General features: G+C 36.9%; 2 protein-coding genes across 6 annotated transcripts in view; both read right to left on the bottom strand.

Annotated features, from left to right (window-relative positions):
- Positions 1 to 6,954, bottom strand: part of LOC110037526 — a 25,595-nt gene extending 18,641 nt beyond the window's left edge. Inside the window, exons 1-2 of the mRNA XM_020742190.1 lie at positions 6,930 to 6,954; positions 5,812 to 6,277 (exon numbers count right to left, since the gene is read on the bottom strand). Coding sequence (XP_020597849.1) covers positions 5,812 to 6,277; positions 6,930 to 6,954 — 491 coding nt within the window. The remainder of the gene's footprint in view (positions 1 to 5,811; positions 6,278 to 6,929) is intronic.
- Positions 6,955 to 8,022: 1,068 nt separating this feature from the next.
- LOC110037535 (telomerase Cajal body protein 1) overlaps positions 8,023 to 18,184 on the bottom strand; it is a 32,807-nt gene continuing 22,645 nt past the window's right edge. The window contains exons 10-14 of one of the 5 annotated variants that reach the window (XM_020742204.1): positions 15,314 to 15,398; positions 15,167 to 15,233; positions 14,972 to 15,082; positions 9,245 to 9,340; positions 8,023 to 8,039 (exon numbers count right to left, since the gene is read on the bottom strand). In XM_020742204.1, the coding sequence (XP_020597863.1) occupies positions 9,264 to 9,340; positions 14,972 to 15,082; positions 15,167 to 15,233; positions 15,314 to 15,398 (340 nt within the window). In that variant the 3' untranslated portion in view covers positions 8,023 to 8,039; positions 9,245 to 9,263. Of the gene's footprint in view, positions 8,040 to 8,734; positions 8,756 to 9,109; positions 9,341 to 14,971; positions 15,083 to 15,166; positions 15,246 to 15,313; positions 15,399 to 18,184 lie in introns of those variants that run through there. The other 4 variants (XM_020742203.1, XM_020742202.1, XM_020742201.1 and 1 more) reach the window with 4 other exon arrangements.

Here is an 18,184-nt window from a genome sequence, read left to right as displayed (position 1 = left end):
CGTGTTAGGCTCGTTTTGGCTCGGAATGCTACTCATCAATCATATATATATATATATATATATATCTGTGTATATCTGCATATATATGTATGCATATATTTGTATATATCTATTTGTGTATGTGTGATGTGTATACAGATATACCCATTCACATATACTTATATGTATAGATATACATATACACATATACTTATATGTATATGCATACGCACACACACACACATATAAATACATATATATACACATATAAATATACATACATATAGATATAGATATACATACATATATATAGATAGATTTTTTTTTTTTAAGAAAGCCCAAGGGCTAATATATTATGAAGGAAAGGTAAAAAAAAAAGTATGATGAGAGGGCCAAACTGGAATCCTAAGCACCCGGTATCAAACACACACCAAAGTCCCAAAAAAGTACATGAATATCCAAAAAAACAAAAATTATAAACTAGACATGTAAACTCTACGCCAAAAGTCTCCAAACACTCGATAATAGGAGCTTGAGTACGACCCAATGTATCCTTACCTCTTACCTCTTGTTCTAGGTAGGGAGCCTGCAAATAAATGGTTAAATCTACTGTCATTACCCTAAACAATCAATGTATCATCCATTAAGATCCTGAGTTTTAGTAGGCATTTATTATTCTTCTTCTTCTTAGATGTGCAAACCCGCCAATCCTCATCTGAAAACTGGCTCATCTGATCAGTGTATTGTTCCAAAGATTGTCTGGCATGTGTAGACTGTTGCACAACATGATCCCCTTGTGCCTGAATGACAGTAACAACTTGTTCGATCTGGTAGAGCTGCAGTAGAAAGCTCACTTAGGGTAGAATGTTAAAGTTGAGGCTGGGGCACACTTATGGTTGGGCATTCCACCACGAGATTGCCAGTTGTTGCATCAATGATAGGTTCTACAACATCAAATGTCTCATCTGCCACCACCAACTGAGGTTCCACGGGAGGAACCAGAGGACCTTCATCTTGAACATTATGTGGAGGCTGAGTAGTTGAAAGAATTACCGCGGAGGTAATTAAACTGACAGTCACGTCTGCCAATGAACTAGATGGTACGATTACCACCGCGTTACTTGGATCAGAGATAACTTTGTGATGATCAAAAGTGTCACTAACTTAGAGAAGAGTAGGATTGAGCACTTTGTTTTATTTGATTTTAGATGGGGTGTAAGAGGTGACATTAAAAATTAAAGTGGTCGAACATACGACAGTTAGGGCAATACATAGAGAAATACTCAATAACTACCCTTTGTCAATATCTTTGATGTTGTGAGCCTAACCAATATTCCTCATGAGCGATTAAAGTGATGTCTCTTTCAATCAGCACTCTGCTTCTGAAATGCATGAAAGATTAAAAGTGAGAACATCAGTTTTGAGTGGCCTACCATAGGCTGCAATAATAGAGTACAACGTTTCTTGATTAAAATAATGAAATTTCAAGCCAAGAACGCGAATCCAGACCGGTATGGTTAGTGGTTCCGTCTGTGGGTAAAAATCCACAATCCATTTTAAAATTTTCATTGTTTTGTTATCAATCCAAACTAATTTTCTAGCAAATAAGTGTGTGTAATCCTCTTCAATGTTAAGTTGAATAGAAAGTGCCGCCCATCTAAAAGTCTAATTTTTCACTCCCCAACAAGGTGCATAAGCTCAAATTCCTTACGTATGAGCTTCAGTTTGAGATGGTTATAAAAGAATTTCCCGACCAATTTCAGACGACAAGAGAAAGCAAGCTGATTACATTCGGCTTCAGTAAAGAAGATGGTTGGCTCTCATTCTTTTTACCATCTTTCTTGATGTACCAGAACTCGCCACCCTCCGGCAACGCAAAAGAAGACGGGAAAAAACACGATTTAGGAGTACTTGAGGCGTGAACACCTGCAAGAGTAGCAACATAAGTTATGTCTGAAGTCATCACCGGTACATACATACATACACATAGACACACCATCACCAACACACACACACACAGACACACACAGACACACACAGACACACACACACACACACAGACACACACACACACACACACACACACACACACACACACACACACACAGACACACACACACACACACACACACACACACACATACACGGACATATATTTTCATTCTTCTTCTTCCTCCTAGATGTGTAGACCTGTCATTCCTCATCTTATGATTGACTCATCATACATACACACAGACACACACAGACACGATCTGATTCCTGAGCTTAAGTAGGTCTTCATTCTTCTTCTTCCTCCTAGATGTGTAGACATGTCATTCCTCATCCGATAGGTAGATTCTAAAGGTGGTCTGATAGGCGAAGGTCGTTGCATGTCTTGATCCTCATGAGCCTGAGTAATATTAACATCTTTTTGAACCTGATGAAACGGTTGTGAAGCAGTAGAAATATTTCCACCTGTATTATCAGTGATAGATTCTAGGGCAGGTGGGGTCTGAAGAAACTCACTCTCCCCTACGATAGGAGGTTCCAAAGACGAGGGAGCTACAACTGGGCATTGAATGGTTGTCATATTGCCTGTCCGATTAGGAGGAGATGGAATCACAGCCTTTTGCGGAGAAGTTTGCTTTTTTTGTCTGAGTTAGGGGTGTAGATGGTAACATTGAGAACTGGAGTGTCCGAGCATACTACAATTCAAACAATACGAAGGAAAATGTTCAATCTCTACCTTCTGCCAATATTCATGATGTTGTATGTCCAACTAGATTTCCTCAGAAGCAGGTGAAGTGATGTCTCTTTCAACAAGTACTCTGGCTTCAAAAAGACGAAACAGATTAAAAGTGGGAATGTCCGTCATGAGTGGCTTCTCATAAGTTGAGACAATAGAGTACAATACTTTTTGAGAAAAATAATGAAATTTCAAACCAGGGAGACGATTCAAACCGGAATGATTGGCGATTTCGTGTGTGGGTCAAAATTCATAGACCATTTCAAAATTTGCATTGCTGTGTTATCAATCCATATTATTCTTCTAGCAAAAAAGCGCATGTAATCTTCTTCGTTGCTAATTTGAATAAGACTAGGTCTCCCATATAACAACCTAATTTTTCATTCTCCAACAAGCTGCATAAGTTCAAATTATTTGCGAATGAGCTCCAATTTGGGATGATCATATAGAAATTTCTCAACCAAATTCAAACGACAGGAGGAAACAAGTTGAATACATTCAGCTTCTGTAAAAAAGATGACAAGTTTCTCATTCTTCCTATCAGGTTTCTTGATGTCCTTCGCTCACTCAAATGGAGGGAAAGATGATGATTTTGGTGTGCCTGAAGCATGAACACCGGCAAGGGCAGCTGCATATGATTTGTCTGAAGTCATCCTCAAGGATAGGTGCGACGTTTAAAGAAGAAAGCAGACGAGGAAAAAAAGCGTCGAAATAGCCGAAAGGGACGATGCGGTGAGACTGAATGAGCACAGAGAACAATCGCGATCGCGAGCAGCGCGAGGTTGAGCCGCAGAATACGCGAGCGGGAGAAGAGCCTCGTCTCAGAGTCGAAATGGGGGAGACGAAGAGCACGAAGCCGCCGAGAGGAAACATGTAGTCGAAATGGGGGAGACGAAGAGCACGAAGCCGCCAAGAGGGAACATGTGAGCGAGAGAGAGAGAGCGAAGCCGTAAACTATTGCTAGGGTTCGCCATCGGGCGAAACCCTAGCAGAGCCGAGCGAGGAAGACGACATCATTGGGTAATTATATATTATTTATATATATGTGCGCTCATGGATACATACATAGATACATAAGTGAACTTAAAACTAGCATGGACAAAATTTGGACAAATACTTCCATCAAATAAAGCTAAAAGCCTTGCATTTACCACTCAACAAAAATGAATAAAGGATTCAAAAGTATTAAATAGTTGTGACAAGAACAATTATGAACTACAAAAAGGACAATAATCCCTAAACCTATGAAAAACACCTACCTTGATTTAGATAAAACCTATTCACGAGTTGAAAATATAGTAACAATAGGGGTTTTTTTATTTTATTTTAAAATATAATTTGAAAGCCTAAAAATTACATAAGTCACAACCTTGCAAACCTTAATTCTAGGTTGTGCATCATCAAGTTTAAAAATTATTCAAATAGAAAAAATCATTCTAGACTATCAAATTTCCATATCTAATTGACCCAAAGAAATAATGAGTAGGTTAGCTATTATCAATCTTTTGTTCTAAATGGGTGACACCAAAGCGATACAAGCAAGAACAGATCAAGCAAAAAAGAAAGAACAGGGAAAGAAACTGAGTCTTTGTTATATTGATGTGAAGTATAAAAATTGCAAAAGATTTGATGTCTTAGGCTCCCCCTCTAAAACCCCATTTACAAGATTAAGTCGAGACACGCCGCTGCAAGAAAGACTGCATTTATATAATCTAAGTACTAGTTGTGAGAACACATGTAGAGTACTAAGCAAAAAATGAGTTTAGTTGAAAATGACTGCTGACTTCAATTAGGGTTTATATATTCTAATGAAAGTCTCTAGTGACAAATTTGATGACTTTAGAAAGTAGCCTTCGCGACTTCAAGATTGGTACCAAATATTGAGCTATTTTGAGGATATTGAATGTCAAATAATTGTTAAATAGTTTTGGCAACTTGAACCCACTAGTGGAAGCGTTATTACTTATGGTGAATTGATCCCTCTTAATTGGCCTATTTTTCATGAACTCGCTCTATTTTGATCAATGGAATCGCTCTAACCTAGTCTAGGCAAATTTGGATGTCCGAGACAAATTGGGTTCTCAAATTTGTACTCAATTTTTGGCCAAAAAAAAAAGTGGGGAAGAAAAAATAACCACAAGAGCTAGTGGAAAGCACGCAAACACAAAATAACTTTATTCCATAAACACACTTGCAGGCCATCAACCACTGATCACTGAATATGACTTGCAACATGGTAATGTGTCATCCAATACAATAACATGCTACCAGAGCTTCGATAAGCCAAATCCAGACGTTAAAACCATATTAATAAATAGACCATGGTCAGGGTCCGATCTTCGGTTATAAAATTTTTAAATAAATGGTCTATTTTAAGTTAAAACAAACTGAATTTGATTTGATAGCATGTCAATCAGAAGTAAACCCATATATCCAAATTGACACCACACAATACAAGTATTCCTCCAATAACATGATGCTACCAATTCAAAAGAAGCAATAAAAAGATAAGAAGACCACAAGAAAACCGAACGCTGTTATATGCCTGAAAAAGTTCAAATACCATGGCATCAGAAAACTGAGAATTCAAAGAATCACAGGAAAGTCAATAGAAAACATGCATTCTGGAAGCAGATATCAAACCAAATGCAAATAGAATAAAAGTCCATCCCTCTTCCATTTCACTGGATTGGTTTTAATACTATTATTATTACTATTATTATTATTATTTTGAGAGCATATTGACTTAAACAAAGGCCAGCAAAAACGAGTAAACGCAGCCAGGAAAGACAAACTGTTCCCGTGTAGAAGAAGAGAACAGAATAATCTTTGAATAAAACTAGAAGATAGCCATTAATGGATTTAGGAATACATGAGTAAAGAAATTAGGGGCAATGAAACAAACATGCGCCAAAAGATGCAAACCAACCAAATCTTGAAGCATCAAGTACGCCATTATAAGAACAAGAATTTTAGGGAAAAAAAGGGAAAACTAGGGAAATAGAATATGAATCAATTTTAGGTCGCCAGAACTTCTTACACATCAACAAACAAAGAAACTAAGCCCCATAAAACAGATAAACAAGTAAAGGAAGAGCGAAGCTCACCATGCCTCGATGATGATAGATCTGGTTACAAGCTTTGATCCATCCGGAACTGACCCTTTATCCTCAAACACGTCTTCTTTCACCTTCTTCGTCTTCTTGGACTCCGGCAACTCAATCTCAGCGTTTCGTTTCTCCTTACCGTTAGCAGCCCTACCCCTACCCCTGTTTCCAGCGGGTGAAGAAGCACCGACCAACTTTCCCTCCTCCGGCTTCTCCTTACCATCATCCACCTTCGCGTTCCTAACAGAGGCCACCCTTGCCCTTGGTGACAGAACCTCAACATCTTCTTTACCAACGTCGGCGACGCTAGTCTTCTCGTCAACGGATGCCTCCTGATCGGCCTTCGGCAGACCTGGGGGGCCGTCTGGTGGCCGGCGTTGTCTTTTTCTTCTTAGGCGGCATAGCGACTGTCGCTTACTGCAACTGTCGGTTTCTCGCACTGTCGGAACGAAGCGTTCTGAGCAAGCTAAATAAGAAATGAGCGGGTGATGTGTCGAGATAAGCGTCTACTCCCGCCAAAGTGAGGAGGGGTGCATTTTGCATAAATACCCTCCAATTTTGATGTTATTCACATATAATTAGGAGTGTATTATTTTCTAAGTTTAGTTGATTTGGTTTGATTTCAAAAATATTTTTTTTAATTATTTGTTTTTTTTTTTCTTTTAAAATCTTGACATTAGATTTTGAGTTTTTAGTTTGATTTTAATTTTTATTCAACATAAAAAATTAAAAAGGATTTAAGGGATTCATGACACGACTTTTCGATACATAATTTACGTTAAATGTCCACTGCTTGACGGGACCCTCCATTCGCGTCTGGGTCTTGGGACCCGGCAATGACAATATTAGGTCGAGCATATCTACTATGGAAGATATACATTTATTGACAGGTTCGATGGAGAATAACAAAGAGAATAAAGAGGATTTACGTAAGATTTTTATTGATTTAGAAAAAGCTTATCATAAGATTCCAAGACAACTCCTTTGGACAGTTTTAGAGAATAAAAGTGTTCATATGACTTTTATTCAAGTCATTAAAGATATGTATGCTATAGTTATTACTTGTGTTTAAACACGAGGAGGATTGACCAAGTATTTCACTTTTTCAATTGGATTACATCTAGGGCCGTTAAATTGGCTCATTGTTCGAGAATAGTTTGTGTTCGGCTCGTTAAGAAGCTCGTGTTCAGCTCATTCGCTAATTTAATGAGCCGAATATATATTAGTATTTTTAAAAATTAAAATGACTACAAGGCTACAAAGATTTATAAATAATTAAAAGTATTAATCAAGAAAATAGAATAAAATTTATTATATTAGATTCAAATGATGTTTAAAATCTTGCTCCAATCTTTAAGACCCTTATCGTCTTATGGGCACGTGAGTAGGATTGTTAAAAAGACTCGTTGTTTGTGAACGGTTCGTGTTTGGCTCGCTAAACAAACGAGCCGCTAAGCAAACGAGCCGAACACGAACACACTGTTTGAGCTCGAAATATAAACGAGTTGAACACGAGCTGAGCCTGTGCTCGCTCGTGTTCGGCTCATTACACCCCTCATTACATTAGAGATCAGCTTTAAGCCCATATCTTTTTACTTTAGTTATGAATACTCTTATTGGACATTTACAAGAGAATCTACCTTGGTGTATGCTTTTCGCAGGTGGTATCCTTCTTGTGGATAAAACTAGAGAAAGAGTTTTGGAAAAACTTGAATTATGGATGTCTAAATTAGAGTTAAAGGCATTCATTTCAGTAGATCTAAAATTGAATACATGGAATGTTATTTTAGTATTAGCAACCCTAGTGACAGCGTTGTAACTATGGATGATCAAGGTGTGAACGTTTTAGACATCTCAGATTTATTGTTCAAAGCAATGTTGATATAGATATGGATGTTATTAGTAGAATTCAAGTTGGCTGGTTGAAGTGGAGGAATGCATCGAGCATATTGTGTGATAGAAAAGTACCCCTTAGACTTAAAAGAAAATTTTATAAAATGGTGAGACCCTGCAATACTTTATGACGCATAGTGTTGACATTCAAAACATAAGCACTAAGCAAAGTTAAGTGTTGTTGAGATGAAAATGCTTAAGTGGATAAGTGACTTGACACTTAGAGACAAAATGTGAAAAGAATATATTTGAGATAGTGTTGGTGCAGCTCAAATGACACATAAGATTAGGGAGAGCCGTCTTAGATGGTTTGGTCAGGTCCAACATCTGATGATCTGGTTAGAAAAGATGTTTTAGATTCAACTTATGTTAAGAAAGGCAGAGGCAAACCTAATAAGACTTGCATATTGTATATAAAATGATCTTAATCTATTAAACAAATGAAAATATGGACTCAATGGAGAAATATGGATTCATGCAACTAACCCCACTGAATGGTACTAAGGCTTGTTGTTGTAGTAGTAGAAAAATAGATAAACAAAAAATTAATTAAATATTTTTATTATATTTTATTTTTATTGTGAACAAGTCCCGAAAATCTAAATTTTTATTAAATGTAGTATTTGACTGAAATAAATAGATGGTCCATAAAATTAAATCGATATTATTTATATAAGATATATAATTCATAATATTTGTTCTTAGAGACTAATAAATAATTAAATTTTATTTTTTATATTTTTACAATCTGACCATTTCACATCACTACAAAATACAACCAAGAGTCATTTTAAATATCCTCCTGACTCTCATCTACATTTCACATTTAGATCATCAAAGCTTTAAAGAAGCAAATACTAAATACATAATTTAAAAGAAATATCTAGATTTTTCGCATAAGTGCAATGATGAGAAGGGCTGTGAACGATTTGATTTCCAACCGAGTTACGGGCTACTCGAACGGGTTTGAACATGGTTCAAAAATACCTTGTGGCTCGTTATATTTGATTATGTGACACCTTCGCTCGAAATTAAACCGAGCTCAATCTGACTTCAAATCAAAATGAGTTATCTCAAACTAAGCTATTTGATCAATTTAAGCTTAAAATCAACACTAGTTGCTCGCTTTAATTGATCAAGCTCAAAATAAATAAAAACAAAATAAGTTAAAAATAAAAATAAAAATCTTACTTATCTTCGTGCTAAATTCTTAGCCCTAAATATAAAGTTAGAAATTTAAATAAAGTAGATATTTAAATTTAAAATCATTGAATCTAACCCTATATATGTTTTTTTAAGTTTCATGATACAATTATATTAAATTTTTATTAAATATTTGCACATAATTAAACCATCACTAAATAATTTAAATCACATTTTAAATAAATTTAATATTTATTGCATCACCCGGTTCAACTCTTTGATTGAATCTTCGAACAGAACCTCGTTTTCATTGAACTATATGTTCGATCCGATTTTCAGAACATTCAATCAAGCGAAACATTGCATGATACATACTAGATTTAGCTAAAAAAATGACCTGAAAGAAAAGCCAAGCTTCAGTCTCTTACAGGCAGGTCATCCTCCACCTCTCCTGAACCAGAGAAGCTCCAGATTGACAAACAATTCTCGTCACCTACAAAACAAACGATTGGAATTACAAAACTGCACAGAAGTAATTCAGAGGGCTCAAAAAATGCAATTTTGATGATTCTGTAATATGGCAAAGTTTTATAAATATGTCCAAAAACAAGCCTGCATAGTTTTCATGCATGGTGGTGAAAAGAAAAAGGGCATGGGCATTTACATGCATACCACCCAATTCCTATGTTTTTATGTATCCAACACCTACATTTTACTATTTTACTTTTACACAACCTAAATCTTTCATATCACATCTTTCATGCAAAGCATGGGATAAGTAGGCATTTTACCAACTCAAACAATTATGTTATTTAGATCTCAAACCGTTGTGCCGACGAAAGAATATCGAACAAATACACGTAGGCACATTTCCACCTCAGACAATCATGTAATTTAGATTATGGATCGCTATACCTACAAGATAATATCGGTTAGAGGTGTGTTATGTTATGTTTTGACGGTGTTCCTAAGATGAATATGAAAAATAAGAGTATAAATAAAAGTACAGTGAAAGTATAAACGTTGAAAAGTGAAGTTAAAATTAATGCATATCAAAGTTCACATTATTTCCACTTAGTAAATGTCTTGAGACATACATTAAATTATTACAAAATTTCGATAGTGAAACATGAAATACTGGCATATATATTATTTTATTTTCCTTGAGTTATTATAGTTTTTGATATCGGAGTTGACCTAAACAACAACTGAAAACAAAAATATTATTAGTGAAATTAAATAGAAGATTCTAACCAACACACTGAAGCGGAAAATAAAAATATATAAATATATTTGATATAAAACTCAATTATAGGTCAATACATGGGTGGTGGGGGTCGTCTAGGTGGGCTAATATATTTGATATAAAACTCAATTATAGGTCAATACATGGGCTTGTGGGCAGCTGCAACAATAGTAAAACAAAGGGAAGGAGTTGTGGGGCAGCGACAACGATGTTGAACTGTTGGAAATTGGTAAAACAACAAAGGGAAGGATTTGTAGGGGTTGCTGCAGCGGAGGTGGAAAGCTGGGAAATAAATGACAACGAAGCGGGAGGTTGGGAATAGCATCGTCATCAAAGAGGAAGGGGAAGGAGACGGCAACGTTCGAAGCTGCAGAGAAACAGCCAAAAAATGGTTGTTTTCGGGCTGCAGCAACAAAGAGATGTGTGGTAGTAAAGCAGGGGAAATGCGGAGAAGTTAGAGAAGGATAAACATCATTTCAAAAGTGTGATACAGTCGGAACACCAGTCGACCCTTAGATACAACCCTTAAAGAGATAAACGGAGACGCCGACGGCCGCCCCGAACAAAACACACAACAAAACTGACTCTCCAAACCCTAATACGACACATACAAATGAAAACGACTAGAGAAAGAAGGAATAAAAGAAAGAAATTTGTAAAGAAAAAAGAAAAAATGAGATTGTTTGGCCCGTCTCCTGCGATCGTGATTCTACCACAATTCTGCGAAACATGGGATACATGACCTGCGTCAGTCTCCTGGAGTTCGAGGGAATTTCAACTTAATTCGTCGAAGCTTCTGACTTCCCATGATATGGTGTCAAGTCAACCACGGTGAAGGTGATGAAACTATAGCAACTTCCCAATAAGTTACTCCTGCAAGTGTTATCATTCCAAAGCACATCATGATAGAATAAATATACATTCTTTATTGACACAACCTAAGTTGGAGCTGCATATAGTTGTTGATTCCCACAAAATAACGCTTTAGCCCATAAGTTTGTAACATTCTTCTCCCATATACTCGGCTGAATATATGTGATAACTAAATCTATTAGAAGGAATCAACTCTGAAATGGAATCAATGGCAAGCTGTACCGCATTGAAGTAAATCTCAGAAAGGACCTTTTCTTTCTTCTCTAAAAGGATCTAGATATCACTGTAAAAAGTTATTTCCCCAAAAGATCCTAAAGTGATTTTCAACGTCGTGGTTCATCCATCCCGCCTGATCATCTATCGGCAGGTACACTGCTAAACTGATTTAAATATTTGAATGACTCCACAGTCTTCCTTAAGTATCGCAAAAAAATCTTATCTCAGACATGTTGGACCTCCCTCAGTAGGAGCAACTCAGGAAGTAGACTATATTTCTTACAAGTTTGAAATTGTCTTATCTGGGGTTATCATGTTTTTGGTGTCGGTTCCTCAAACTTATGACCATTTTGAACATCCAATGTCAGTCTGGTTGATACTCTTCTCAACGCATGCAACAAGGTAGTTCAATGCCTCACAATGTCATACTTTGCATGAATGTCAATTACCTCAAACTCACTCTCTTTCAGAACAATTACAATTAATTCAGCTAGAGTCGCTCTCATAGGATTAACAGGAATTGCTTGTCTCTTCCTTATCGACTGGAAGTTGAGAATTTTCTCTGAAATCTTCATCAACTACTGGATCACTATTTATTTCTTCAACTGCTCCATGATCAATGAAAGAGATCATTTGTTTTTTATTGTGCAAACTGATTAAATATGACTAAATATATGGCACTTGAAACATTTCCTAACTGGGATAGATTTGCAAATGCAAATTGATTTTACCTGTTCTCCACTTTGAATAATTGTCTCCTCTGGTGGTGTCGGCTTGAATATTCCGATGGGTATACTCTTATTACTTGATCTTGGAGTTGAACTCTGTGTGTAAGATGTGGCGGTCACCCGGTGAGTTTGTCTCTCCGCCTTGAAGCTAAGGTTTGAGCATCCTATATATATAAAGAACTTGTAAGTACTTGTGTTGTATCTCTTATTTCATCGTTAGAACAAGTAATAATTTTACTCTTCTCTAATCATTTTCGAAGACTCATTAGGTTCATCCACCGCTGAGATGCACTCTTCCTTAACTTGCTAGCAGCTAGTTTCGTCATTTTGTCCGGTGGAACATCCTGGCAGTCAAAGACAAATTCCAATCTCTCGGATGCATCTTTGTGGGCCTTTCATAAATGATTGTGTTTTTTCACCTCGATCAGGCTTCTGGCTATTGTTTCCTCGGTGGCATGGTGCATAGGGGTTGTGTTAGATGGGAAAGGAAATTTGCTTCTGGCTATTGAGTGACTGGCTTGATTAATCAGCAAAGAGAAGATTTTTGGGTGAAAATAGGATTGAGTTTTGGTGGATGCTATAAACCCTAAGATAGGATTAGGGTTAGACTAGGAGTTAACCCAAACAACAATAGAAAATCAAATATTATTACTAAAAGCAACTAGGAGATTACAACGAACACACTGAAATAAGAAATAACAGAAAACTTGATACACAAACTCAACTAGAGGTTGATCCAGGAATGATGGAGGTTGGCTAGATGGACTGGAAATGGTGGTGGTGGCTGGAATGGGTAGAATGAGATGTTGGAGGGTGACGGCAGGAAAGGTTTATGTGAGGTGGATGAGGTGTGGTAAGGCTTGTGGATGGTTGGAACAGCAGTAAAACAGCAAAGAGAATAATTTGTGGTGCTGCAACCACAATGTCAGGCGGCTGGACAGCTGTAAAAGAGCAAGGGAAGGAGTTGCAAGGTTGCGGCAACTATGCTAGATAGTTGGATAATGGTAAAATAGCAAAGGGAAGGATTTGTAGGGATACGACAGCGGAGGTGGATGGTCGGGCAGCGAAGCGGGAGGCCAGGACAGTAGCGACGGCGAAGAGGGGGAGGAGGAGGCAATGACGGTCAAAACTGCGAAAAAACAACCAGGAATTGCTTTGGTCGGCTACAACAAAAGAGAGATGCGTGGCAACAAAGCCGGGTGGGGGGGCGGGGGGGAGGAATGCAGAGGATTTGGAGAAAGAAAAACAGAGAAGCTAACCCTTAGATATAGCCCTCAAAAGAGAAACGAAGAAGCCGGCGGCTGTCCCGAACAAAAATCATGACAAATCTGACCCTCCAAACCCTAATACAGCACTTATTGGACATAACAAGAAAAGAAAGGAATGGAATAAGGAATTTTGTAGAGAAAAAGGAAAAAAACAAGACTGTTCAGCCTCGCTCTCACATTCACAGTCCTATTGTGATTCCGCAGAACGCGAAATCCACACCCCACGTCAGTTTAGAAGTGTGATTGCTCGACTCGGTTATCTTAAATAACTCATTATGTTATTTTAATATTTTTTTCCAAGTTTTAAGCTTTGAATAAGAATAATAGAGCTAATGAATATAGCAGCCAAGATCAGCAATTAGAATGGTTTTAATTGTTCATTAAAGTATTAATGACTCTTTCAATTAATATTTAGATATTAAACTATCAGTAACATAAATAAAATAATTAAAAATTTAATTTCATTGTCCGACTGTTTGTTCTCATTTTAGTCAATTCTAAGCCCCGGACTGGGTGATAAAAAAGTTATAATAAAAGAGTAAATATAAAAATGATAAAGAAGAAAGGATTAATAAAATAAAAAAATTAACGTACAAACATACAATTTTAAGGTATTTGATGCAAATAATTATAAGCTAATGTTGTGATGGACTGAAATACATAAAGAAAAATGGAGATACAGATAAAGATAAGATTGGCTAACTAAAATAGATGTATTGCAAAAGTACTATCTGATAAGAGAATAGTATATAGAATTTTAAATGAAAAGTTTGTGAAATTGCAAGTAAGAAGGCTACGTTTTATGAATCAGTGTTAAAAGATAAAAAAGTCATAAATCAAGCTGAGTATTGCAAAAAAAAAAAAGAGCTAAAATGAATGTGGCAAAACCAGGAATGATATATTAAGAAATAATCATATTGTAAGAATAATAAGAGCAAAATCTATTGAAAATAAGATATTAAAAATAAACTTGGGTTTTTTGGGCATAAAATAAATCGCAAAATGCATAAATAAAAAGATCATTACACAAAATTTAAGTCACAAGAATAGGAGGGGAAAAAAAAGCTACAACAAAGGTGAAATAAACCAACGTTGTATGAAAAAGTTTAACAACTCATGCAATGATTGGCAAAAACAATTGCAGAATAAGGATTCATAAAGTTAATCGTACATAATTAGATAAGGCTAATGTGATGGAGATGATCTATCACAGGAAAAAAAACAACATGCCCCACCCCTTCCCCTACCACTAAACCCATGCTTCTAACCAAAACCATTGAATATCCATAAGATGGTCATTTGGTATCAGTTTGTCCGTAGAGATAACTGGACTTAACTCCATATAATAATACATTATATCAACTGAAATTGAGAAGCTTCGCTCATAATAACAAGAGGTAGTCACGAATCCTAAAAGTACAAAATGTACTAGAAGGACCAATACAAGTACTAACTAGGCCTAACTAAACTGTATGGACAAGCCTTTATCTATGGATAAGTGTACTTCAATCCAGCTAATTATACGTTTAAACATTTCTTTAAATAAAAACAAAAGCTCTTCCATCATCCATTAAAATTTTTTATAACAGCCCCATCTAAAACTAGAACAAACAACACAACATTCATTTAAGTAAAAGCAATTTCTACTTAAATAGGGCCATGAATATGGGTTCATTGAGACGGCACATTTAAGAGTTGCAAATAAAGCACTTTTCTTCATATAAGATACAAACAATGATAATAATATATAATAAAAACATGCATGGATAGCAGATATATTAGTAGAAGGATACCGCTTAAGCTACTTATCTCCTCCTCATTATCAGGCATGATAAATCTACGATGTCCGGAAGATGTTGCAGCCAATGGCACAGATGGATGGAAGGAGAAACAGTTAACAGTGTCTAGCAAAAAAAAACGTGTAATAAGATTAGAAATTTCATACGCTTACAAAAACAATTCAGAACTTTCAGTCTGAAGCAGTGTACCAGAAGCAGCTTGAAACCCTGACACCCACTCTCCTGATTGAAGGTCATACATGTGAACTATACCATCCTATTTGAATAGCTGACATTTAACAATGTAATTTCTTAAGATAAGAAAATTACATAAAAGGGACAGGCCTGTAACATTACCTGTCCACCTGTACCAAGATGCCTTCCATTAGGTTCAATATCAAAAGATATCCTTTGATTTGTAGATTCTGAAGACCTATACAATCTGAAAAGAGATCCCAGAGTAATTACATATAGTAACTTCATTGGAACTTCTGCCTTCTTAATTTGACTTACATATAAAAACAGAATTATGACGAGCAAAAACAAATTTTAAACAGAAAAAAGTAAGCATAAGGAAGTAAATAAGGGGCCAACTTAAGCAAGCATTAATTCTATAGTCATTGTAAATATTGAAAACGAGTTTTTTTACGTCGCAACTTCGTTTGTGATTTTTGGTAAGAATTTCATGTCATTTTATATTTTGCAATTAGAATATTTAATGATGATATTAGATGCTACTATGTGGAGAATACTGTAATGGGTGTAGACAGTGGAATTTACCATGAGCTACTGAAATGTATAGGATGGCTCAACATAAGATAGTAGGAAAAGCACATGCATTAGGCTGGAAAAATGTAATGCACCTTGTTTACACACAGTGTGTTTGTTGGAAAGTGTGATAAAAGTGCAGGAAGGACGGACAAGTTCTCAAGCCCACAAAAGTGAGTCCAGTAACATCCCAAGTATAGGGAGAAATTTTATGTCCGAACTCCGCCATATGAAGGTCGGACGTAGCTCTATGTGCAACTCCCAGTAATATACCGCAATGTGTGTTATATCGGGCCCACCTAAAAAATATTAAAGTGGAACCGCGGACTCCGCAATAACCCGAAATAATCTCCGCGATTCCACTTCAAAAACTCTAAAATAATAACGCGGAGGTTATTTCTGGGTTATTGAAGAGAAACTCATATATTTCACTTCAATAACCCTGAAATAACTTTCGCAGTGTTATTTTTGGGTTATTGAAGTGGAACCGCGGAGGTTATTTCAGGGTTATTGAAGTGGAATATATGAGTTTCTCTTCAATAACCCCAAAATAACCACAAAATAACCGTGAAATAATTTCCGCAATTCCACTTCAATAATCTCACAATAACCTCCGCGATGTAGTATACGTGGCGGCATATTATTGGAGTCCGTATGTAGAGCTACATCCGGAGTTCGGACAGAAAATTTTCCCAAGTATAGAGAACTACTAATTGATAATTATGCAGGAACCTATCAAGACAACCATTATCAAACACTGGGAAGAAATGCAAGAAAACAATCTTGGTTGCCTTTTTTGTTATCCAAATTAAGTTCTTTAAGTCCTTGAAAAAGTTTTTTTCATCTTCTAGAAAACTCCCTTGACACTAAAGTTAAACGAAAATAGCAATGGAAGGTAAATATTATTGTTAAAATTCAAAAAATTACAAACAAAGATACTTGATAAAAGGAAAAGAAAGAAACAAACGCAAAGGACTCTCTAGGGCGAGGATCGAGAGAGGAGGGCTACGGTCGAGGTAGAGGAAACAGTGTTATGGGAAGGTGTGGCAGCAAGCAAGGGAAAGCAAGAAAGGTTCGGCAGTGAGCAGCAGCTATGGAGGGTATGCAAGGGAAAGCAAGAAAGGTTCGGCAGTGAGCAGCGGCTATGGAGGGGGCAGCATGCAAGGGGAACCGTGAAAGGGTAAGAGCATGAGTAGATAACCACCAATTTGAAGCAGGATAAAGTCGGAGCACCACCTATCCTCGGATGTAACCCTAGCAATGGAGAACGACGTCGAAGGTAGAAATATCAAAAACAAAATCTCCACTAGAACACAGAAAATAACATATAAATAGTCGTAGGGTAAAAAAGAGCAGACCCCACTCCAAATAGGAGGGAACTATGCACTATGGAGGTTCGCCCAATCCCAATTCCGCTCGGATTGAGTAGAACTCATGTAACAATTGCAAACCCATGTGGTTTGGGTGCTCCCGCGCTGGGCCTGGACACCCCTGCATCAGGCTCGCGGGGTTCAAGGAACTATGATCTCGTCTGTTGAATTCGACGCTTCTGATTCCTCATAGCACTGAGTCAAACTTGCTACATTGAAAGTAGCCAAAATGTTGTAATCCTCTGACAGGTCGATCTTGTAAACATTGTCACTCCGGTTTTTGAGAATCTTGAAGGGTCCATCTACCCTAGGCTTGAGCTTGCCAAAGGATCCCACCAAAAACCTTTCTTTCTTCAATTTGATCTACACTAGATCCCCTTCTTGGAAGGTCACATTCTTCCTCTTTCTATTTGATTGTTTGTACTTGCGGATCTGGTTGGTAGTCTCATTTCCCATCTCTGTGTGACCTCTGAATCTCTTGCACCCTCTTCCACATCTTCATTGATCTTTGATATTGGAAGGAGTGGTACCAAGTCAAGTGGATTGAGGAGGTTGCGCCCATACACAATATCAAATGGAGTGTGTCACGTTGTCTGGCTCACAAATTTGTTGTACGCAAATTCGGCTTGGGCTAGAATCAAATCTCATTGCTTAATATTACTTCCCACAAAGCACCTCAAAATATTCCCCAGAATCCTGTTTACCACCTCCATCTGATCGTTTGTCTATGGGTGAGCTATTGAATAGAATTGAATTTTAGTGTTAGGCTTCCCCCTAAGGTCCTCAAAAAATGACTTAGAAACTTAACAACTTTGTGAAAGTGATGGTCCTAGATATCACGTGTAGTCTCACAACCTCTCTAAAGTACAAATCAGCGATATGTGATGCATCCAGCTTCTGTCGGCGCTTAAAAGAGGAAAAGAGTTTAATGTTTGGGGGTCGCCCGTAAGAAGCTGTCGGTCGCCGGAATCGAAATCCCGTCGCCCGCTTCGGAAGGATTTCTTAATTTACGTATATATATATAATTTTAGAAAAATATGAAATCAAACTGACCTCATATTTTTCACAGTTTAAATGAAAGAGCACTCTA

The sequence above is a fragment of the Phalaenopsis equestris genome, unplaced genomic scaffold (assembly GCF_001263595.1).
Source record: "Phalaenopsis equestris unplaced genomic scaffold, ASM126359v1 Scaffold220620, whole genome shotgun sequence".
Lineage (NCBI taxonomy): Eukaryota > Viridiplantae > Streptophyta > Magnoliopsida > Asparagales > Orchidaceae > Phalaenopsis > Phalaenopsis equestris.
This window is presented reverse-complemented; position numbering and strand designations above follow the sequence as displayed.